A 25,571-nucleotide genomic window follows, 5' to 3' on the forward strand; every position below is an offset into this window, starting at 1 on the left:
CATAGTAACATTACATTATTGCATAGAAAGATCCTTAAATGCTTACTCCTCAACACATTCTACCCTAATACATTTAATTTGGTGCAAGCATAACCTCAAATAAAAGAGGATATCCTCGTCGATACACAACTACTGCACCAACACCACTAATAATACACTGCTCCTCGTAGAACATATTAACACCGCTCCTTAACGAGCAAGCAATGATTACATTCCCTTCTCGAGCTATATGAAGCTCAGCACACCACTGTTTGAGCCTATGGCGAACCAAAACAACAGTACATGCTTGCATTTCCTTGAAATGCATCCTGGCAAACGGAACCGGAACAATCTGCACATATTAGCAATATAAAGAGTTTAGGCCTTATAACATATTCATACAATGCAAACACAAAAAAGGGGGGGGGGGGGAACAACATAAATAACTACACATACTAGGCTTCCTTGACTAATATATGGAGCACGAAATACAAACTTGAATGATGGGTCAGGCCATTTTTTTTGCATCAGAGATAAATGAACTTCAAGCTCTGAGGGGCTTAAAGGAAGTCTCCTTGTAAGCATGGCATCCCTTGATATCATAGCATTTGGATATGTCTTTTCTTCACCATGAAAAGCAAATATTTTGGTGTGAAACACACCATTGCCTTTGAAGTACATTATTAGAGTATCTCCAACTTCGATATCATTATCTGAAATGAAGTCCTTCCACCCTTCTTTCATGCATATGCGCCGAATTCCATTACCATCAGTTGATTTCTCAGCTATGACATTCCATGTACAACCTTCTACGCCACGTAAAACTGTAAATGCTCCACACTCGTACAACATGATAGAACCGACCAGGAATTTCCTAAAGACAAAAGAACAACAAATTAATCAGTTCACTTCTTTTAAAAAAACAGGAGGGGGAAAAAAAAGGGGAAGTAGAAGAATGTGTAATAAAGAAAACCACATACTGCAGAAATTTGATTCCCTTGATCAATACTTATTACCCATTTCATTATAGCAGTTACGATTGCCTAATAAAAAAATAACAAAGAACTTCAACAGTGCATAGTAATTCTAATAAAACACTACCATATCTAATTTTAAATGCTAAACTTACTAACCATACCATTATTCAGCAATGCACACTCATTTCTGCCACAAATATCAGCCTATTATATACACAAATTTCCCAATAAAAGACAACACATGACGAGCAAAAGATTCATAGCAAATGTAATCATGTTACCCTTTGAACACAGCAAGCATACTCAGACTCTGCTAAGCATAAGATTCTCAATAATTACAAAGCTAAAACACACTTGACTTATAACAACGCAAAACCAAAACGACCACTATTCTAGATTCTCTACTATGACACTTGATGCAGCATAAATAGCTTATATCCCTAACTCTGCATTACACACCATTTAATCAAAGTCTAATTATAGAAAGTCACAGAATGTCACCAAAATCATGCCAATAAATCATACAAAGGCAAGACTTGCATTTGCACCTCTAATTTTCCACATTTATAGTTTATTATACAGATGTATCTATTCCAAAAAACAGAAGGGGCTGCAAACATAGAGTATATAGTTCTATGTCACTCTATATGTAATTAGCCCACATATGTACTTCAAAATCATTGTCTTAGCTAATAGACATTTGCCAAGTCAACTAAAGTACACATCACGTGATTTCAAGAGCACCTTAATCTACCATTTAAATTCTAAACGATAACAACATATATAGTATTGCATTCCCTCTATAACTATGTCGCCTACACAAAATCGTGAATATCACAAAAAAAAAAACAATTCGCGCGTCACACTTATCTTGCCGTTGAGCGTGCTCCAACAACTAGTCACTACAAATATCGCGATTTTACCCCCTTTATTTTTTTTTATTTTTTATTTTTTATTTTTTTTATCCTAATACTATGCCAATTTTGCCCCTCATGAGGACGATTGATCAAAGCCTTCTCCCTCACAAATATATCTTGACATATGGTGCAACGACGTCTAGTTGACAGCAGCAACCACCGTACACGACTACCTTCAGCCCCTCCTCCTCTCACTTCACATCAAGCTCAAGCTCAAAGAAATGGCGGGAACAATCAAAGCTCTAAATTACAAAATCTCATTTTCTCCCTCAAACTCACACTCACTCCTTCTTCCTTCAATTCCTACTCAACTTACCCTTTTCAATTCCCAACTTCCCAAGATTAATCTATGCGTCAATCCCTTTCATTCCGTTCGTAATCATCTTCTTCATTTGCAACCGCGATATCGGTTATCTTCTATCCGTGCCGCTGCTGCATCCTCTGATTCTGTATGTATCCTTGTACTCTAATTTGTTGTTGAATTTTTTCTTATATTTTTGGGCTTAAAATTGGTGGGTATTAATTTTTCTTTTGGTTTTAAAATTTAATAAAGGCTGATGATGCCGAAGGTAAACAATCTGGGGATGCGTTGAAATGGGCGAGGCCATTGATTAGGCTTGCTAGCAACAATTTTCTGCCATTAGGTGATGTCAAATTTTCTTCACATGCTTTTGCTTTTGTAAATGTGATTTTAGTCTTGATTATTAAGGGTAATTCTATGATTTTATGGGGAGAATATTTGATGAACAAAACAATGGAGGAAGGTAAGAGGGAGTAAATAAATCATAATCAGTGGTGTGCCGCAACCACAAGGGGTCTTGAATTGATAGTTGACAAATTCTTAAATCTCACATTTTCCAGGATAAATTTGACTTTCCTTCATAATTAAAACTTTGGTAATGATTTCAAGGTTCATCTTGGTTGAAGTGATTTGGGTGGAAAAGAAAAGAAAGGAAATGGTTTTAATCATGTTCCCATGTTTGGTTGAATAAATGACATGATAATCCAAAGGAAAGGAAAGGAAAGGAAAGGAAAGGAAGGGGAAGGAAAGTCTCTTTAACAATTTTTAGCTTTCCTTGCCTCCCAAAATTGGAGGAATTCGACCAAAAAGAGAAAAATAAAAGTTATACATGACAATTTTCCTTTCTCTTCCCTTCATTTCCTTTCATTATAACCAAATATTGGAATATCAAGTCACCTTCCTTTCCCTTCTTTTCCTTTCATTTTTCTTCCCTTTTCTTCTCTTCTTTTACTAATAATGAACATAGAAGATTGAGTGATAGGAAATGGTTTGAGGGAAATGGGTGGGTAATTTCATTAGGAGTCACGAATGAGGGAAGGGGAATGAGTGTATTGATAATAAAAACTTCTTGTTATCTTCTTATTATATTTTCATCCTCAGTGTTTTCTCCAATGAATTTTAGGGAATAAAGTAATGTAATGCTTTGAAATAACTACAAAGAGTTATTTTTGAAATGCTAATTACTTTTTTCTGTAAAGCATGTTACCCTCTTCCAAGAATGTTGGCTGAAAAGCATTGCCACGGTGTATAAGATGAATGTCGCGGAGATGTGTATGTTATGATGGGTGTGTGAGTGTGTCCATACAAGAAAGGTTTAATTGAAGAATGAGATATTTAGGAAAAAAGTAAGGTTACATCGATTGAGTACAAAATGAGGGGGAATCGCTTAATGTGGATTGGCCATGTAAGGAGGAGACTAAGTAAGGCTTAGGCAAGGAGGCTTGGAGAGTTGCAAAGTGTTGGGACCGTGAGGGGTAAGGGAAGACCTAAGAAAACTTGGAAGAGTGTGATTAAGAGTGATATGAGTGCTTTGGGGATTGAGGAATATATGGTGTTGGATAGGGTGGTATGGAGGGAGAAAATTCACATCAACGACGTGTCATGATTATTTATATACACTTTTGTTTATTTTATCTTAGCATGTACTTTTATTAATTTACTCGATTTGTGTTTTATAAGCTTTATGGATTTCCTTTGCTAACTAGGGGTGCTGATGATGCGAGTCGAGGTCGAGTTTGGGGTAGCTCTCGATTCGAGTTTTAACAGAGCTTTGACCGAGTTGAGCTTTGACCGAATTTGACCGAATCGAGTCGATCTCGAGTAGCTTGCAATTTTATCCGTCTTTAGTAAAGCTCCCTATTGACTATAACATCTCTTCAATCTTTTTAATTTTGTCATTTGAGAAGTATATATATGATGATAAGAGTACATAAATAATGTTTATTTATTAATAAATTATCTTAAATAAAAATTTTTTATCAAAAGATTTTCATTTTTTTATAAATATTATTTTATATGAAGGATTCGAGCTTCTTACAAGCTTTCAAGTCGAGTAATGAGCAACTCGACTCGACTCGTTAACATTTCGAGTCAATCTTGAGTTCGAGTGGAGCTCACTCGAGTCGAGTTTTGACTTGGTCAAAACTCGAGTAGCTCACGAGTTGTCTCGCCTCATAAGCACCCCTATTGCTAACCATTGTTGTTCTATTGACACGTTTTTACCACTCCTTTAAAACTTTCTTAAATTTATTCTTGGTACTCGTTTAAACATTCTTAAATTTTATTGGGATGCTCTTTTTTATTTTTTATTTTTATTTATTTATTTATTTTTCACTCTACCCACCTTTTATCAAACTTTTACATCTGCTTATCTTGGTATGTCCTTTTTTTTTTGTTGGATGGTTCCTTGTGACAATTCATGATAGCCAATCCCAAATTGTTTAGGGACTAAGACTTTGTTGTTGTAATTACTTTTGTCTCCGAAGTAGAAATTGCAAAAACTTGGGGGGTACTGTAAAAAAATTTGTTTTGAAAATGTTTTTTTTTTTTTTGAAAAAAAAAAAAATAAAAATTTGTTGTCCCGTTTTAGCTCAATAGTTCTGCATACATCTCTGCATAGTTTATGTCCTTTGTAGTCATTTTCAAATAGTTTGCTAGTTTTATCTGTGCATCTATTTCCTTTTAGTTAACATTTGTCTAAAGTTGCGTGGGAGCTGATAATTTTTTCTTAAACTTTGCAGCTCTTATTGGCGGTGTTTTTCTCGGACTAGCAAATCCTGGCCTTGGCTGTGCTGCTGATAGGTACTACATGTCAAAAGTGAGCACATTTTGTATATTCATAATTTCAGGTGAGTTAGGGTTGGTACTTTTTGTCCTGGAACTTCATGCTGTTTTGTTGATGGAATTCTCTTATTTCTGGTTTTGTAGGTTTAACATTGCGTAGTCAAGAAATTGGAGCAGCTACCAAAGCATGGCCTGTTGGTATATTTGGCCTGGTATGTCTCTTGAATAACTAAGATATTGTGTAGGTGGTTGTTTCGTTGTAATTTGGAGTTACATATTTCAGTGAGTGTCAAAATCAAATTGATTGGTGATGTTATAGTAAGAAATTGTTGTAAAGTACAAGGAGATTACTTATTTTGGAGGGGTTAGGTAATCAGCTTCAATAGTAGCAGCTCATAGGAAGTTAAAATTCCTGCATTTTTTCCCTAACTAAACAAATTTATGACATTATTAGACATTGTAGATAAATGACAAGTTGGATTATTTTTGAATTCAATCTGAAGCAGGGTTTGGATTTGAAACTCCTTATTTACCGATCCTTTTTTCTGTATAATCTGCTTATTTGAATGTAGTTCAGTGATATGTGATGAAAATGCTTGTTAGAATTTTTGTATTCTTTTGGACTAAATTGATTTACTTCATGGCAATGCGCTGACACTTGGCTGAAGTTTTTGTAATTTTGATATCAAATGAATATGCAGGATTGTGAGTAGTTTCTTGTGTTAGTAATTTAACTATTTGTTAATGCAGGCGTCTATTTTGCTGTTGACACCAGCATTTGCAAGGATTATTTTGCTACTTAATCTTCAGCCTCCAGAATTTGTAACTGGTACTTGTTTTCAAATTTTTGTCGGTCTTGTGAAGTATTATATTTAGTATACTGTCTACATGTTTAAGGTGAAAATCATGTTTGCTATACAATATCAAAATATAAACTGATATGTAAGACAATGGGACATAGACTTTACTGGGTTTTTTTTGACTTTATCTCATATTTTGATGGTCTGTTAGAAGTGAATTCCCAGAGAAGCTCTCTTTGGGAGGACCTAATGGTTGGAGTAGGTGTACAATATATTTTCATTAGGCAGGCTGAGTACTTTTATTAAATCCTCTAGTCGAGCATCTCTTTGTATTAATTGTCTGTATTTAGGATTATTTTTGGGTGTCACGAGGTGTCTTGAGAGCATCTCCAAGGTATCTAAATGGTTATGAGTCTTGTAACAATTCTTTTTTGAAACTTATGAAAGCCAAATTGGCACGAGTTTTAGAGAAATCAAGTATGGTTTTTTGATAAGGATTTTTTTAATGACCTTAGTACCTTATTGGTGTGTGTACCTCTGGGCAGTGGCATTTACTGAAACTTATGTATTTAATCGATGAAGACTATAGAGTTTTCTATGACAAAGGAGAACTCATATACTCAAATTAGGCACTCCGTTTGTTAAAATTTGTGCCTCTGATTTCTTTGTCATCTCATGGTTAGGTTTAAAGTTTGTGAAGAATATGCATAAGGTAGGGTTTTGGCCTTTTGGGTATATTAAGCCTTACTCTATTACCTATTCCCATCTCATCACCTGAAAAGTTCTGAATTTCGATCTCTTTTTTTTATTTTTTTATTTTTAATTAACTTGCCCAAGCTGATTTCCATTTTTAACTCCAATGGTTAAGCTAGTAGATTGGGACTTTTATAATTCGCAAACAAGTCCTTAGTACAACTATTGTAGTTGCTCTAAAATGTCTAGATTAGATGTAGTATAGAATTAAGGGGAGGAATTTTCATGGCATTAAAGTAGAATTGCTGTTTCTCAGTCAGCTGGTTAGTATTTTCTTAGAACAAGGTCTTTTATTTTGTCTATGTGAAATGGGATTTTGTTTTGTGCTTCATTGTGGTTAAATGTTTTAATGTTCAGGGGCAGAGGTTTGGATGTAATTCAGCGTTCATGGCATGCGAGATTCCTTCTTTAGCTTTGAACAAGAATACCTTTGTAAGATGAGTGTTGGACTTTTCAGTATTAGGAGAAAGGGGAACCTGATTTTTGAGATTTGTTAAAGGAAGGGTAGGATGAAAGGTTGGCAATGAAGAAGTAGGAGTAGTAGAGACATTGTCCTTGCCCATGCTGAAGCAGTGGCATAAGACCATAAGTTATGGTAGAGAAAGGTATTGCATGGAAGGGAGAAAAAGAATGTACATGGAAGGTAGGGTTACCATGTAAGATGGTGTATAATTCCATAAATTAGGAACTGTATATGTCTTCAACATGTATCACTACATCGAGAGTCCTTATGGAAGCACAAATTCGTCAAGATAATACAAAATATATTCATATAATCTCTATAATATTTTCTATTCTAACAATATTGTTTCCTATAGATGTGCTTGTGTCTTTTCCTTCTTAATACTGTGCTAGGGTTATGTACTTATATTTGCTGACTTATGGTTAGAGTAGTTGGCATATCTGAGTGTAAACTAGCTTATCCAGATCGTATTTCATACCCAGATCCGTGTCAGGTGATTCAGGTCGTATCGACACGGGTATGGCGGCTTTTTTTTCGTATCCAAGTAACATAGTAGGCAGTTGCATTTTGTGAAAAATCCATGATTTTGAACTAAAAGTGAGGTGTCCAAGTGTCATACCCATATCTAAGTGTTAGGAGTCTGACATGGATACTTGAGGTAAAATGAAGAGTCCATGTAACATAGGTGCCTCCAATGTATGTCAGTTATAATTTTATTTAAATTGTATTTGGCTTGTTCAAATATACTAATTTGTACTTGTTACAGGTTTAGCCCTTTTTGCCTGCATGCCTACTACACTGTCGAGTGGGGTTTCACTTACTCAAGTATGGTAAAGCTTTTGACGTTCATATGATTTTTTTTTTATTTTAATCCCATTTGCATTTTTATTAGATAACATTTGTTTGGAACAATGCAGCTAGCTGGGGGAAATTTTGCGTTGGCTTTGGCAATGACCGTGATATCTAACTTACTAGGAATCTTAGTTGTAAGTTGTGTGAACCTTTTTCACCGTGTCACCGTCATAAAATTTCTCATTGGTTGGTTTTGTTATGCAGATTGCAGCCTTAATATTGTATATCTTAGCAGCTTGTAAAATGAATATATAAAATTTTTTTACCTCGTATTTCGACCACCATCTCCAACACATACAGTGTAGTTTCTTTTATGAATGTTTACAAACTGTTTGTCATTTATGGTTATTTCTGACCTCCAAACATTGGGAGAGAGTGGCTTATCATAAACAACTAATGATCGTCAGTAGTTGATTCAAACATGATTGCAGATAATTGAACATTTTGATCAATTTTAGGAATTTAAGGAAAATATCCAAACATTTTGATCAATTTGGAGAAGGCTGATTGTGATGACTGTAGTTACTTGTCAGGTTATAATCATGTAAAGGAAGCACTGCCATGTGGAGCTTTAGAAAATCGTTCATGAAATCTGTAGATTGAAGCTTAGCTTTCTTTCAGGCTTTTTTTTAATGTGTAATATCACTTTCAGTCTTTTCTATCAGGCCGTTTGGCCTGCCCAGTGCAGCTCTTTTTAAGAGCAAGAAAATAAGTGTTCTGCTAATTAATTATTCCCATCATTGGTTCTTTTTAAAACCTTTGCTTTTTGCCAGTTTCTTTGGTGGAAAATGTAGAGCGATGTGTATGAGTTAGCTGATTTGTTGGCCTAATATGTCCATTTGGTGTTTATTTTGGTCTATGCGAGGAAAGATTGGGAAAGAAGGGGGGGGGGGGGGGTGGGTGGGTGGGTGGGGTGGGGTTGTCTGCCAGGATTTATACAAGATCTGGATTCTTGTTATTCGAGATTGCTCACTTCCTGGTGAATAATCTAACAAGGAGAGAGTAGTCAGGGAGAGCATGGAAAAGAGGGGGAGGGTGAAACTGTGATAGAGTCATTGCGTGACATTGTATATAATTCAGTCAATGTTTTTCAAGTAATAGAACTTTGTGTTTATTTCATCTCTTTTCAGGATGTTCTTAATATGCTCAAGCCATCGATGTGTATTTCGTAGTGAGAGGAAACAGCTGGGTTTAGGGGGGATAATATCATTTTCATATTTCATATGATTTGCTTGTCCTTTGCATAATATAAAGGCTCCCACGACAGTTTCAGTTTTTGCTTTTTAGTCGCTTACTGAGATGTGGTTGGCCAAATATTTTATATTTGTACATTTGCAAACACACCACCCAAATCCTATGTCTTTGCATTTGCGTGCATGTGTGCCACTTCGTACACATGTATCTAAACATCTGTGCATATTTTAAACCCTTTATTTTTCCCAGAAACTGTTTATAGTTTGCTGCTAAAACTACCTGTTTTCACTCTTTAGGTGCCATTTACTATCACTAAATATGTAGCTGCTGGTGTTGGCATATCCATTCCAACTAACCAATTACTTAGGAGCCTTGTTATCACACTGTTGATTCCATTGATCTTGGGAAAGGTACTATTCTTCTCATCTAATTTTGCTGGACATATCTAGTAGCTAGTTTATTATGGTTACTGCAGGCTTATGGATTTATTGCCATTTGCTTAAAACTTTGCAATGCATCATACTATTTGCGAGGTTCGAATTGCAAATGTTGATGATTGATAGTTTGATATATATCGTACCTAATGCGGACTTCTATGTATTGTTGAATATATCAGTAGTGATCAATTAATAAATGAACTGTATCGTACATATAATATCTGCGAACATTCTTATTTTTCTTGGAAAGATAATAATGCATGCACATCAAACATACAAATTGAAAGAGGAAGACTCTGCTATGGAGACAGGTTGATGGATGCTAATAATATTAAATGGGACTACTTTGACAATTATTTTTTTTTAATCTGATGCTTCCTCCATTTCTTTTAATCTCAAAAATGAGAATTTCATGCTTGCCAATGGGCATTTGATAGTAGGTAGGGAAATAGATCGTTTACTATCTCCTCCTAATCAAACAATATTTATAAACACTTTACTACCCTAATACATGCATAGGGGCAAGCAAAGGATCGATCCACGAGGAAATGGAGTTTTGCTCAATCAAAGTGAACTACGAATCTATTGCGATGGGGGTATTTTGAATGTTTTTGTGTTTTTCAATGGTCAAAATTACTACTACGAAGGATAGAAATCAAACAAATTAAGAAATCTAAAGCTAGAGGTACTAGAATAAAGGAAACAACACTAGGGGTACGAGGGTGTCAAACACGATTAACAAAGATAGACAATGATGATTATCATGAAGATCATGCCATGGAATACAGAATTCTACCTAAATAATTCACTCCCATGCAATTGTCCAAGCAATCAATGAATGAGATCTTGCCCTAATTAAGATCACTTCTGTGCATCCAATTAGACACTAATTAAATGAAGAGAATAAGAGTGCACAATACATAAAGCTCTACTTAAACAATCCATTTCCATGCAATCATTCAAGTAAGAGATCTTATCCTAATCCAAATCACTCTCGTGCATCTAAATTAGGAACATCGAATATTGTGCTACTAATAATCTCAACCATCAAATATCATACATTCATCAATCCATAGCATGAGTTTAATCAATCATCAATATTAATCCATGCTCTTCACCCCCCTTCCCCTAGCTAAAAACTTAGCCTAGAGAAGTGAAACTAACCATCATAACTACACTAAGCAAGGATTCAAACTTAACAAAGCTAAACATGATTCAAATTCAAAGGAAAAGCAATCACTCAAGCAAAATCAAAGAAATAGATGGAAAACAAACACTATCAAAGCAAATAAATCAAACAAAAAGGAAAGAGTAAAGAGAATACTACTATAAAGCATGAATGTAGAAAGAAACTTGAAATATTAGCATTGGATTGAAGAAAACTTGGACAAATCTTGATTACAATGATGAAACTTGAAGATTAAGCATATTTCTCGCTCTAAAATACAAAGTTCTAATTATAATTGAAAAATAAGATAATTACAAAATTCAAGAAGAAGTCTATTTATATGCCTCAAGATATCCGGAAATAAAGACCCAAGGAGAGCCCTCTCGAAGCACGTCGCGCTTTCTCCGGTACGAAATTGCTAAGCCCAGGATGGGTAATTGAGGAGAGCCATCTCCCAGGCATCTCCCGCTTCCAAAGGAGATCTTCAAATCAGCTGACCGCGCGCCTGCGGCTTCGCGCCCGCAGCTTCTGCTTATGCTGCCCCTTTGAGCATATCTTCCCCTATCTTAGCCCAAATTGCTCCTTAAGCTTCATCGTAAGAGCCGAGAACCTACAAAAACAGCAAAGAAAACAAAGAAAACACAAGAAAAGATAGAAAAAGAGGAAAAACACGAGAAAAGACAAATCATAACAAGAACGAAGGCAAAAATGCCATGAAAAGGCTTAAACAAGTACAAATGAGGGGAAAGCCTTAGAGAAAAAGGATAAAAGAGTGGCATAAATGCCACTCATCAGCATTTTATAGCACTAATATCTTAAATTATGTTTCAGTAAAAACTATTAAAGTTGATAGTTTCAAAGTATATTTTGAGATGAGTCTAACAAGATCCCACATTACTATAATTTTTTTTCCAACGTATAAATTACAAAAGATGATTAAAAGAGAGTGTGTGAATTGTGTAAATTTCTAAATGTCGCGATTAAAAAAGAACGGAGGAACTGTAACCAATGTAGTTTTCCATTTAAGTAGCTTGATATCTTATTTATCTATGATGGAGCTGATATCACTGTAAAGTTAAGGGTGGGGGAAGTGGGTAGCATGTACATTGTGTGCCCCTACATAACAAAAAAGCAGTTTCCAATTGACTGTAAAAGCTGTGAATCTTATAGGTCTACCGAAGTGGACATGATGGATCACTTGTGTGAAAAAAAATAGAAATGTTTCGACTATGAAGTTCTGGCCTCTCTCATCGCACAGACCAAGGAGAGCCAGGTTATTCTTCGTAGAATTAGGAGTTGCTAAGTATTTGCTTCTGGCTTTTGATTCAGAACTCTATGCTTTGTTGTAGACAACTCCATATGTAACTGATTTCTCTATTCCTGAAGTGATTGTGATTAAACCTGTAGCCAAACTTCTATTTCTAAAGCTGAAGTATGATTTATCTTCTTTTGCAGATTGCCCGAGAATTGTTCAAGGGTGAGTTCCTTGATCATATTTATTAAAGATTTGATCTTTGTATGTGTGTGTGTGTGTGTGTGTGTGTGTGTGTCTGTGTCTGTGTATATAATATTCCTTTCTGTTCCCCTGAGTATAGTAGATGATGATTATGTCTTGTTTAAATTTCTATGTTAGTCAATACATAAAGATTCTATAAGAAAACAAGACCTTGTGAAACCGATTACAAGGAAACGCACGGTCCAATTTATGAAGGAGTGGAGTCTTGTTAAAACATTTATCTGAAAACTACTATATTTACTTTGATTTAAATCATACATTTAGTGATTTAAATTTCTGTTATAATGTCTTAACTCATTTCAGTGTCAGTTAATGTGTATACATCAGTTTAAGTAATGATACTTTGTAGTCAATTTGTAAAACTATTTTGGCTGTGTCCTCTTAACTTGAAAGAAGGTTGATTTGATTTCTTCTAATTGGACTAAACATTGACCATATTTATACTTTAATATGTAAAAAAATATCAGTATCAAGTGGAGTCTTGCTAGACTCATCTTAATATATTTTTGTTTTCCAAATATCATAATTTTAGTGGTACCAATTTAAAGAGGTTTAGCAATTAGAAGATGAAGGTTAGAAGTTATGCTTATAAAAAAGCTGTAAGTTCTTGATAAAAGTTGAAGAGATTATAACCTTAGTTTTGATGCTGACTATTTTGATTGTCTTGTAATCTGATAGCCGTTTTGTGGTGTGAAATGCTTGTTGGATTGCCAACTGCTATGTGAATTTAAATGAAAACATTGAGTAAGCCTGTGCTTTGTAATCAATTTGTGGAGAATACTAGTCTTATATTTAACTCATTATTGCTAATTCTTTGATGCTGGATATTATGTGCTGATTCTTTTTTGCTAAATGTGAAAAAACTACATATATATTATATGTATAACTTTTCAGTATCCTTTTTGCGTTTAAAGATAGTTCTAGGACTTCTAGCACATTCCAAAAATATACTTTCTCGTTTGATTTTCACTTGCAACGTTTTTCATTTCATGCTTGCCAATGCATTTATTTCAATTGTTAATATCTTAAATTATCAGTAAGTAAAAGAAAAAAAAAATCAAAATTTAATACTCCCTCCGTCCCCTTTTGATAGTCCCTTATGGGCAAATTTTAGTCCCAAAATGTTCACCCCATTTGCTTTTTCCAACAATCATTAATATCAATTTTTACTAAAATTTCCTCCAATTTGCAACAATACTTGTGCAAAGTTATATTTCCCATGTAAATTTTGTTTTCCCATGTACTTTTATTACTTTCTCTCTCTAATTTTTTGCATACCCAATGTCAATTTACTTTTTCAATGTATTTTAACTATTCTTATTTGTGTTTATTAATTCCCGTGAAAAATACCCATAAGGGACTATCAAAAGGGGACGGAGGGAGTATTATGGAAGCATAAATTGAGGCAAATTTCACAACTTCCACAATGGCTTTTTTTTTTTTTTACTTAATTATAAATCACCACAAATAATCAAAGTAGAGGTGTGAATAGTACATAAGTCAAAGTGCTATAAGTAAAAAGAAAAAGAGGAAGTTTATATTTTTGTATTTTTGTTATATCCTGGGAGGGGTGACATTGTAAAGCCTCTCTGCTACTTATTAGGGACAACATTTTTCCTTAGGAACAGTCTATTTGGTGTGAGCATGTGACTCGTTGGTATCTTATTATCTCTTGTTATATGAATTTCCAGAACATACATTCATACTTTACCTTTCCTTTTTTGTAACATTACTTTGTAATTTCTGGTTGTCCTATTTTACTATACTCATTGATTATTTTATACATGAATTGATTATGGGGCTCTATGTCGTCATTACGAGATGGTCAGGTGTAGCAGATTTTGCAGATAGTAACCGCAAGCTTCTATCAAACATGAGTGCACTTTTTCTTGGTTTTGTAAGTTCTAAACTTGCCTTTATCTTCTCATATGCCCCCATAACTAATGGAGACTACTTACAACTAAAATTAAATTTCCTTAAAGATGTCTCTTTTATGTTGACATAGCTTTCTAATTTCATAAAATATAATTTTGAGTTTGCCCTGCATTATACTACCTCTACCTCCCTTCCTGAAAGTTCTTTGCACTCGCGAATTAAAAATTTATAGGGTTGGGATCTGGTGCGTATATATCCTTATGTGATAACATTACACTCCCTCTGTCCCCTTTTGATAGTCCCTTATGGGCAGTTTTCACGGGAATTAATAAACACAAATAAGAAAAGTAAAAGTTCATTGAAAAAGTGAATTGACATTGGGTATGCAAAAAGTAGAGAGAGAAAGTAATAAAAGTACATGAGAAAACAAAATTTACATGGGAAATTTAAATTTGCACAAGTATTGTTGCAAATTGGAGGGAATTTTGGTAAAAAAATAATATTAATGGTTGTTGGAAAAAACAAATGGGGTGAATATTTTGGGACGGACTATCAAACGGGGACGGAGGGAGTACATACTTATATGAGAACATATATAGACCAATGGACTAACTTGATCTAAAAGTTGATATTGAACGCGTGTCATTAATGACATAGTTGTAAATAGAAAGACATTGTTTGTCTCATTTAGACTGCAACATATAGCAATTTAAAATATGGAAAATCAGGCAACAAACTAAATATGAACTTCTCGCTCTCCAAAATCTACTGTGTCCATGTATTATCAATTTTGTCTCTAAAGATCCTCGAATTTTAAAAATTAATATCTTGAGATTTCTACAGAATTTCTTCAAAATTAAGTGTATAATAAAGACGTTCAAAATGCAATGGGCATACCGAACAACATTCAAAACGCCAATTGGTACAACCAAATATAGACTTGTATTAGTAGTATATGGAAAAGTTGAGCTAGAGCATCGTGCATATTGGCTATTAAGATACTAAATTTTGGTGCTCATGCGCCGGGTGTAAAGAGACAATGCAGAAAGCCAGTCTAGTTCAATACCTGCCCGAATTTCGGACAAAGAGGTTGTTGTGAGCTAGACGATCTCCATCTTGAAGCTCGTAAAAGCTTGAAGTGGTACCAAGAGAAAGCTAAAACTTTGCACGACAAGGGTCTAGTTCGAAAACATTTAGATCATCAAAACAAGCAATACATAAGCTATTGATCATCAAGGGAGGAAGAGGCACGTTCGTGCCTAACAAACAAACACGATTGTGCCACAACTAAACCCTGTGTAGGCACAACTGTGCTTCAACAATACCCGGGGGGGGGGGGGGCATACTAATCTACATCAGTGCTACTATTATCAATGGATTCAGTTATTTTCTCTTTCCTCTCTCACTCCTCATCTTATGCACCATTATGACATCATAAATCTTCATCACCCGCCATTTAAACCTTCCATAATTCATTAAAATTTCCCATCTTCCTTCAAATTCTACATTGTTTATGCCAAAAGTCATATCTTCTAAGGTAACAAACTTTGGTTGAGATTGTTATCCGACTAGATTAGAGATAAATGAAATATAAAGCAGAATATACATGATAGAATATGAAGAAAGAAGAGAGACACGATATGGTAACGCGGAAAACCTCGATGCAGATGGGTAAAAACCACTAGCGGCAATGAGTCCACAAATCCACTTTGATACAGGCGTAAAATGATTACAAGTACAATGTGTGTTTGATCTAAGTATATTAAAAATAAATACTAATGACAAAAGAGGATGACTTTGACTTATTTTTGGGTGTGCGGAGTACATTGACAACTATCGAAGGGAATAGAATGAACGTATATTTGTAGATGCTAGGCATACGTAGTGCACTTGTGCGTGGGTCAAGAGGCATTAAAAAAAATTATGATGAGAATGGTCTTTTTAAGGGAATAAACAATAGCATATGCAAGGCTTATACATGGTGGAAGATCAAATAGCTTGTTTTATTTATCACAAAGGCTATGGTTTGATATAGGATTGTGAGGAAGGCTTAAGATAGATAAGTAATTGTAGTTTTTTTTTTTTTTTTTTTTTTTTTTTTTTTTTTTTTTTTTTTTTTTTAAGGATGTAATTTTAGTTTAAGCAATGTATAAAAAAGCTCAAGACGCCCTCTATAGCTAGAAGGGTTGCTAGCTCACCCCTGATCGCCTTGCGCCTCTTTTTCAAACACCGAGTTTAAGTATATGGGTTAATCATGGATCTTGAGAGGGAGTAGTTTCCCTTTTATAGGCCCTCTGATGTATTGTTGTTGTGAGATATTGTGGGTGGTTGTTGCATGGTTTACTCAACCGCTTCCTTAAATAACGGGAGTAGTGGTTAAACCTTTTACTTGATCGTTTGATGAACTTGAATTGCTCTAGGGTGCACATACCACCTAACAACTTCTATGGCTTATACTTAGTGACACATTTTCTCCTTGATTCTTGCAACAACCCTTCACTTGGTCTTGTTTATCTCTTTGGCGTCGGTTGTTGGTTGATCAGATTTCACACAATAATATTAATACTAATTCACACTAGTTAAGGCAAAGGCTTAGTATTGATTGATTAAGAACTTGGATTACAAACTAAGAGGGATAAGTAGCTTTAGGCCATAAGTCTGATGGTAGCTTAGGCTACTAATTTCACTAAGTTTTCACTTAATTTCTGGATACTCTTTTACTTGCACTTACTACATTACTTATACTCAAGACTTCTAATGGTTAAAGCTGACCTTAAGGAGATACATGTGAGTATGTGACTACTTAGCTAATATAGAAAAACCATAAGCAAACATGATTGAAGTTGGTTGCTTTCTTTCCTTAATTCTTTCTTAATTGGATTTGTCTCTAGCATAGAAATGCTCCCTTGCTGCTGCCCATATTGTTGACCTTGTTGTTGGCCCATGTTCTTCACCTTTCTCCGCCTTGAATACACCAATAAAGGTGTTTGACCTAGTCCATCATATCTCTCCTTCCTTTAAGTTTCACCTTGTCCTCAAGCGTGGAGGATGAAAAACAATCATCCATGGCATAAAATTCTTCCCAAGAAGATGGTACCACTTAACAAGGACTTCCAGGATCACAGTGTTACCTTCCTTTTTCGTACAGGCATCTAATACAGCCTTTAGCCATCAGCTCGAGCTTTGTCGTAAGTTGCTCCGGACTAGTTGGTCTTCCTCCAACAACCTTCTTTAATTGGACCACGTGTGGATGAAGCTTGCAATTCTCCGACAGGTCTAACTTTTAAGCTACTTCACCTATTCTCTGTATGACCTTGAACCCCATGAAAGCGAGCCACTAATTTTTTGAACATGCTTTTGGCTAATAACCTCTACTTGAGTTTGAGAAATACCTCTTTCCCAATGGCAAACTGCTTATCTCGCTAGTGTTTGTCCGTGTTCTCCTTCATCACTTGGTAAAATCAGCCTCATTTCATTGGGCATACAATCCCGACAATCCCGCAATTGCAATTGCTCCTCTTAAGACCCCATGGTTATTTGCCCCCTTCTAGCTCTCCATAATCAGGCGATTCTCGACCATTAGGTGGTTTTGGTGCTGGTATGCGGCGTAGTATTATACGCATACTTGACTCAAGGCAACCACGAAGCCCACTTCTTCGGTTGGGTGGATGCATAGCACCTTAAATATACCTCCAATCCCTTGTTCACAATTTCTGATTGGTCGTCGGTTTGGTGGTGGTAGGCCGTACTCCGCTTTAACTATGTTCCTTGCATCCGGAATAACTCTTTCCAAAAATCGCTTATTAAAATTCGATCCCTATGTGAGACAATACTGGAAGGAAAACCGTGCAATCCAACCACCTCGTTTACGAATTTCTCCGCCACTCTCAAGGCGGTGAAGGGATGTTTCACCCAATAAAATGCCCATATATTGAGAATCGGTCCACCATAGCCAATCTCACATCCACCCCTTAGACAGCGGATTACCCTCGATGAAATCCATCGAGATGTCTTCCCATATCATGATCAGCACCGGCAAGGGTTTTAGCAATAGGGTGGGCGGTCTTTATTGCGCTGGCAAACATCACAGCTTCCCGCGTACTCTTCTACTGCCTTGCGCCTCGGTCGCCGTCCGGGGATAGGTTTTGACCTCCCCGTCGTGATCGCACGTTGGTGAGTCATGATACTCATGAAGTAACTTAGGGATGGTATTTGAAGATTTTGGGATGACAATTTTTCCCTCATACAGTACCCTTTCGTTTTCTAACGAAAACCTAATAATAAGGGTGTTCAAATCCGGGATACCCGAAAATGGGGGTAGGTAGTTGAACAACCGGCCCATGATCCGACCCAATAAACTTTTCCCGGGTTGGGTCATTGGGTGCCTGATTTTAAAATAGGAGACAAACTGAAATTGTTAAGAAAAAGTTCTCTATAATTACTCCAATTATTAGATTTATTACTCAATCAAACACAAATTGAATTTGACTACTACTTGTAAAGGAAATTCATAACATACTCAAATATTCAAAATTCATAACAAACTCAATCGAGTAATCAACAACATTCTCACCAAAAAAAAAAAAAAAATATATTCTTTGAATTAGGAACAAAAAATCCCAAACTTGTTTTACACATAAAAACCCACAATAATAATTATATAAAAACAAAACTTAAAACTGATATAACCAAAGCAGGAGATCTGAAAACACCGCCGCACTTGGAAGCACCGCCATTGCACGCGTTGTGTATACCCTCACAAACTCATTACAATTTGATGCTTGCCGCTGATGCCTAGATCTATAGATTACAGAGATAAAGCAATTGATTTCCTTCTTAGTTTAGGACTTTTCGTATGACATCTTGCTAGCAATGACCGTAATTGATTTGTGAGATACTGAGATGCAGGAGAAACTGAAGAGTTTTGAGATAATAACTCTTCAATCTAGGAATAAGATAGAGGAGAGATAGTAGAGTTGTGAGAAATTGTTGAGAACTAAAGAAACTGGAGGAAAAAAGGCGGTTGTATTGTAGGAGGAAAGAATAAAAGTGAAAATAACCCTTAAAATAGAAGAGCTGCTGAAAAAAATACACATATTCGGGTCAGCGGGTACCCGCCTTTCTCACAAGCCGACCCATGACCTGACCCGAAATCTGCTAATTTCCCGGGCCGGGTACCTGACTAAATCAACCTGGGTCATCGGGTCAAGTCAATTATATTTGAACACCCCTTACCTGATAGGCCCATGATTATTGGATTGAAGCCCTTTTTTTATTTCTTCAAGCAAAGAATCTTTCTCTAATTGCTTACTCAATTCCTCTTAGTTGATTCGCTGAGTGAAACACATGGACTTCAATTCACACCCCATCCTTGAAATAGCATCCGCAACTCGGTTGGACGCCCTGGGACGATATTATCAAAGCCTACTAACTTTCTCATCCACTTTTGATACTCACTATTGACCTCCCTTTGTTTAGTGATATAGCGTAGACTTTATTGATCGGTTCTTACTATGAAATGTCGCCAAGGAGATAATGTCTCCACTTCACAATGGCCAGATAAATAGCCATAAGCTCCTTCTTGTAAATGGACTTAGCTTGAGCCCTTACTCCCAAAAGCTTACTAAAATATGCAATGGCTCGGTTGTCTTGCATAAGTATGGCCCCGAGGCCATAACCGAAAGCACCGGTTTCAAGTATAAACAACTTTTGAAAATTGGGCATGGTACGACCGGTGCAGTAGTCATAGCCACGTTGAGTTTCTCAAATGCTTAGGCTACTTTTTCGGACCAACCAAATGCATCCTTCTTAAGCTGACATAACGGGCTACAATTTTGCGGTAGTAGCCCGTTAACCCCAAAAACCCCATAATTCCCTTAGGTTGCGTGGGTTGGCCAATCCAAATTTGCCTATACTTTTTCATTGCCCATGGCAACCCCATGACTAAAAATGACGTGGCCCAAGTATGCCACTTCTTAGCTTCCCAAATTCACAATTCTTATAAATTTGCATACAATTCATGATTCGCTAGTTTCTTCAAGACTTGATACAAATGGTCACGATGTCCCACCTCATCCATAATGTATACAAGGATGTCATTAAAGAAAACCAACACCAACTTCCTCAAATTGGGCCTAAAAATGTCGTTCATGAGAGATTGGGAGAGGTGGTCAGGGCGTTAGTTATCCCGAAACGCATTACCAGAAATTCTTAATGTCCCTCATGGGTACGAAACGATGCCTTGTGAGTGTCCCCGGCCTTGACCCGTATTTGATGATAGTGGGATTTCAAATCCAACATAGACAATATATCCGCTCCATGTAACTCGTCCAATAACTCATCAATCATCGGAATAGGGTATTTATCCGACACCGTTTCTCTATTAAGAGCTCGATATTCCACCCAAAACCGCCATGACCCATCTTTTTTCTTCACTAGTAGGCTTAAAAACATACTAGTTGATACTTGGATAATTTTGTCTTCCAACATTTCTCACATTAATTTTTCGATCTCATCTTTTTGCACTTGGGGGTAGTGATAGGGCCTTACGCTGGCAGTGCCTTCTTTTAAAATAATTGCATGCTCATGGTCTCGAGACGGAGGCAATCCGTTGGGCATATTAAACACCCTTGCGAATTCCTCAATCACATATTTAAAAAATGTTGTCAGCCCATCTTCTTTCAAGGGCCCACCCAAAGAAATTAAGGCAAAGTTTGTTTGTTTGTTGTTTTAAACATGGCTGTCAAAGAAATTATGGCAGTTTCCAAGGTTGTGTCGTCGGTCAATGTCATTGGTACTCCGGCCACCGTAAATCTTATCTCATGCATCTTCCAATTTGTGGTCACCGTCCCTAACTTCTCCAACCGTTGCACCCCATGTATGAGGTCGGCATTATCCAAACCTATGGGTAAAAGTCTTCCACCATGGTCATTCTCCCAGTAAAATTGACCCGCACTCCTTGACAACCTCTTTTCTCTCACTATGTCCCCATTACCCAAGGACACTCCGAACTCACCTTCCTCCGTCTATTAAATTTGCACCGCCTCTACAATCGCCATGGAAAAAAATTGTGAATGGCTTGTTTAGAAGCCGTAGCTCCGCCTTAACATCCTCCTTTAACCTATTCACGGATTGCCCCTTTATCAACCTCTTCAGCACACCCTCCAACGGAATAGCCAACTCAATGAACTTCCTTCGATATTCCTCCACCGCCGTTGTCTGCGTCACCACCAACCATTGCTCGTGTAAGGAGTCGGCGTTGGTTGGTCGGAATTCCTATAGAGTCTGCTGCCTCACCTCTGTACCATTGAAGCGCTTCATTGAAGCGTTGCACCGTCCATTGCTACCACCTCCGCCGTCACCCGATCTTCCTTTGACAGCCTATAAAAATCAAAATACATATTTGCTCGCATAACCCAATTATCTAGGTCTTTACCTTCGATCTATCCAACTTTTTGTGCTTCCATTTTCTACCATCGTCGTTGTCCTCCTCAGGCCACCCTCTTAGGTCCGTCCTCCATTTCGGCATGCCGAATTATCCCCTATTGGTGTTCTCACTTCGTTTGCCCTATGGACGTGACTATTATTACTATCCGGGGTATGGGAGCCCCTGTCACATCACAGTGGCCCTCACTTCATCCTGAAATTATTCGTTTTCTTTAGCCATCATCGCGGCCTGGACCTCTTGCTCGTTTCAAAAACAATATATCCTTCCTTCCAGCCTCACCGCACCTTCCTCCTGTTTCTTTCTCTTCGCCTCGAACAGGGCTGTGAATTGCTCGGTCATGGCTTTCTGGGCATCAGCCATGGCTTTGCTCGCAGCCTCGGCTCCACTTCTCCCACCTTACCATCTAACCCGCCCAAGCGTTGCGTGGTCGTGTTCACCATGATCGTGGCCGCTCTAATACCAAGTTTTTTTATGGATTAGATTTCACGCAATAATATTAATACTAATTCACACTAGTTGAAGGCAAAGGCTTGAGTATTGATTGATTAAGAACTTGGAATACAAACTAAGAGGGATAAGTATAGCTTTAGGCTATAAGTTAGGCTACTAATCTCACAAAGTTTTCACTTTATTTCTGGATATTCTTCTACTTGCACTTACTACATTACTTATACTCAAGACATCTAATGGTCAAAGTTGACCTTAAGGAGATACATGTGACTACTTAGCTAATATAGAAAAACCATAAGCAAACATGATTGAAGCTGGTTGCTTTCTTTCCTTTTCTTAATTGGATGTCTTCTGGCATAGAAATGCTCCCTTGTTGTTGCCCTTGTTGTTCCCTTGTTGTTGGCCCATGTACTTCCTCTTTCTCCGCTTGAATACACCAATAAAGGTGTATGACCTGGCTGCCTCGGGTTACTAAACCAGTCCATCACATTATTCCTATTATATCCCCAATTATAGTCATTTTGGTTTCTTGTCACCAGAATTTGTATTTTGTATTGAACATGAAATGCATTCAATAGTACCTATTGGATTATAGCTGCTGTGGCAGGTTCACACATTTTCCTATTGATAAAAATGACATTAGATATTGAGGCTGGCTCTTATCATGCCATATAACTAATTTCTTGTCTTTTTTTCCCATCTATGGTATCAGGTCCCATGGATACAAGTGAGCAAATCTAGGTCGTTGCTATTGATGGTTAACCCTACAAGCTTCCTTCTGGCCATAGGCCTTGGAGTGTAAGTAACCCGGTCTGATATGAACTTCTACTGCATAAAGCCTTACGTTTCTAACTACCCCTGACTGTTTACAGAAATGATAATAGATGTCTTGTGCTGCTAAGTTGAATATTTCCTGGATAGGCATTACTAATTGACATTGACTATTCGTTGATGACCTATTTATCTTTATGATTTGTAATGTGATTTCTTTTAACAGAAATTATACATCATTTGCAAATTGTTACAGTTGTGTAATATCTTTTGCAATGATAAACTTGATGGATAAGATACTTTGGAAGACTGAAGCAGAACATACACTAAATATAGGCAGTAGGCCAGTCACCTGTTCACCTCATTGTTCCATAAGTTTGAAGCATTTGGATAAAATTTCAAATAGAGAGTGTAAATTCTTTTGTACATGTGCTATAATTTTTCCATTTTCCCTTGTATTTTGGTCAATCTTTTTATGTAAAAGTCAACTATTTGCTGCTCCACCCTCCAGTCTTCTGTTCATACTCTTACTTAGACCAATTTAATCACTTGGAAATGAATTTATAAATCCATAATGATTTCCCACAAACAAAAGTTTGTTAAAAATCATTGTTAGTTATATACTGTGCTTTGGTAAAATGGTCTGACAATATCAAGATTCCCTTGTAGTTATTACTATAAAAAATGAGTTAAACAGCTAAGATCACTGGCAACCATGCTGAAATAATATTGTTTAGTGTGTGTGTGTGACTATCAAATTCAAGAGACTTATCTGACCCTAACTGATCTGATACAAGCCCAATCAGAAGAACCCCTCACCCGAAAATTATCTATCTGACCCAACTGGACCTGCAGGACTGGCCAATTGCCAGGTTTAGGGTTGACCCAATAAAGTCATCTACCATGAGATTGTCCCTGGATCAATAATTCAATATGACTATGCTGGGGAAGGGAGGGCTATTTATTTTAGGATATCAATTTTATCATGCATGAGTATATAGTTTGCATAAGATTTTTGCTGTCGTTTAGATCATGAAACAAGGACTTATGTTTGTTTTGCAGTCTCCTACACATCATTCTGTTAGCTTTCAATGCTATTGCCATAAAGATTTTATCTTCCATCTCTGGTGGTAGTAAATCTGTCTTCTACAACAGACAAAACGCCATTGCGCTGCTTTTGGTTGCAAGCCAGGTGAGTTTTTCATTTTCTTACAAAGTTCCAAGTATTTGAGCCTCAAAATTGATGGCAAAATCTCTTAAATTTTTCATGTTCTTGAGCTGTTCTCTTTGTCTTTAGCTTGATATTGTGCTTGAATTTTGGCCGGCAGAAAACCCTGCCTGTTATGGTAGCAGTTGTAGATCAGCTTGGTAGTGCAATGGGTGCTCCTGGTTTGTTGATTATCCCTTGTGTTGCAGCACATATAAATCAGGTCGCTTAGTGTTCCGTCTCACTCACATTACTCTTTTTGAGGGCACTCGAATAAATCTTGGTTTCAGCTCTGCATTAGCCCAGCTTACGGAATATTGTTATTTTGCAGATTATTTTGGATTCATTTCTTGTCAATTCTTTGCTTCAAAAAGATCATGAACCTCTTGCAAAAGAAGCCTAATATTCAGGAACTATGCTGTTAAAAGATAGCTGAAGCTGCAACTTGAAGCCAGTGGCAGATCCACCCTTATGTTGTGGCCTAATCGTCATTTTTTGTATACAATTTAAGCTTGACGGTCGTGTCATCGTGTGGAGGAGCTCATGTACATTCTTTTTCCATTCTTACTTCTTAGCAATAAATGTCTTAATATATATATATATATATATATATATATATATATATATATATTTCATCCCTTTTAAAGACAATTTACTGCTTAAAATGTTTCTTGGATTTACCATGCTTGAATATGGTTAAAATACGATTATACTACTTTTCAGGAACATATGTTCGCATTTTCTTCTATTTTAACGTTAAAATATCCCGGCAAACAAGGCTTAATTCCTTGTATGTTGCAAGAAGTTGGTGGTGTGTCTGCTATTAGTCAATATTTAAGATGCTGGATGCACACAACATAGTTAAGGGTCTTGAGGCTACTTTGTCGAGTATAAATTCAATTATGATGAATTATATCATTCTTGAAATCAGGTTAGTATTAAATTATTTTTTTGGTGTTTAGAGAGCCACAAGGGCGTCGGTGAGCATCGATCTTATGATATCATGGAATCGAAAGGGAAGCTCTAACCACTTGAGCTATTCCTCACTCTCATATTAAATTATGACTCTTATACGTACTTGAGCAATTAAGATTTTTTTTTTTTATTTATTTTTATTTTTATTTTGAAAGAAATTAAGATATTTTGTTTAAGCTAACAATATAATTTACGTCGTAGATATTACAATAGTGTTAAACTATGAACATACTTTCACCATTTATTAATAAATGGTACTAAAGAGCTTATTTCAAATAAAATGATAATATGAATAATTGAGGAGATGTATGATTAAGTTTCATAAAATTTAACCTTTTGATACATAAACATATTATGAAATTTTGGTTTTATTGTTTCTTAAGCTGGGTTGGCAATTGATTGATTTTAAAACAATCTACAACTTTACGTTATTCAATTCACCCAAGGACCAAGGTGATGATATCGGTAATTATGGCATTTATGGGGTATAATCAATTTCAATGTTAATGAGTGCATCTATAACGAGTTCAGATACTCTTTGGGTCAAGACTATTGCATATTGAATCCTATTTTGGTGGGAGCAAATTGAGATCATGAATATTAGGTTTAATTCATATTGTGACTTGGTTATGGTGACCATTACCACATGTTATAATAGATTGACAAATTAATTATGAGAGAATAGCTTAGCTTCATTATTATTCA

General features: G+C 36.3%; 1 protein-coding gene across 1 annotated transcript; it reads left to right on the forward strand.

The window, feature by feature from the left end:
* Positions 1 to 1,806: 1,806 nt before the first annotated feature.
* On the forward strand, positions 1,807 to 24,462 carry LOC145611860 (putative sodium/metabolite cotransporter BASS4, chloroplastic). The gene is made up of 14 exons (XM_081667240.1): positions 1,807 to 2,322; positions 2,427 to 2,517; positions 4,916 to 5,023; positions 5,103 to 5,170; positions 5,709 to 5,787; positions 7,741 to 7,799; positions 7,892 to 7,960; positions 9,317 to 9,430; positions 12,081 to 12,102; positions 13,971 to 14,038; positions 22,626 to 22,711; positions 23,747 to 23,876; positions 24,013 to 24,114; positions 24,223 to 24,462. The coding sequence occupies exons 1-14, from the start codon at positions 2,095 to 2,097 to the stop codon at positions 24,292 to 24,294; spliced, it is 1,296 nt and encodes a 431-aa protein (XP_081523366.1). The 5' UTR covers positions 1,807 to 2,094; the 3' UTR covers positions 24,295 to 24,462.
* Positions 24,463 to 25,571: the final 1,109 nt, after the last annotated feature.

This window comes from Chenopodium album, chromosome 24 (genome assembly GCF_948465745.1).
Source record: "Chenopodium album chromosome 24, dcCheAlbu1.1, whole genome shotgun sequence".
Classification (NCBI taxonomy): domain Eukaryota; kingdom Viridiplantae; phylum Streptophyta; class Magnoliopsida; order Caryophyllales; family Amaranthaceae; genus Chenopodium; species Chenopodium album.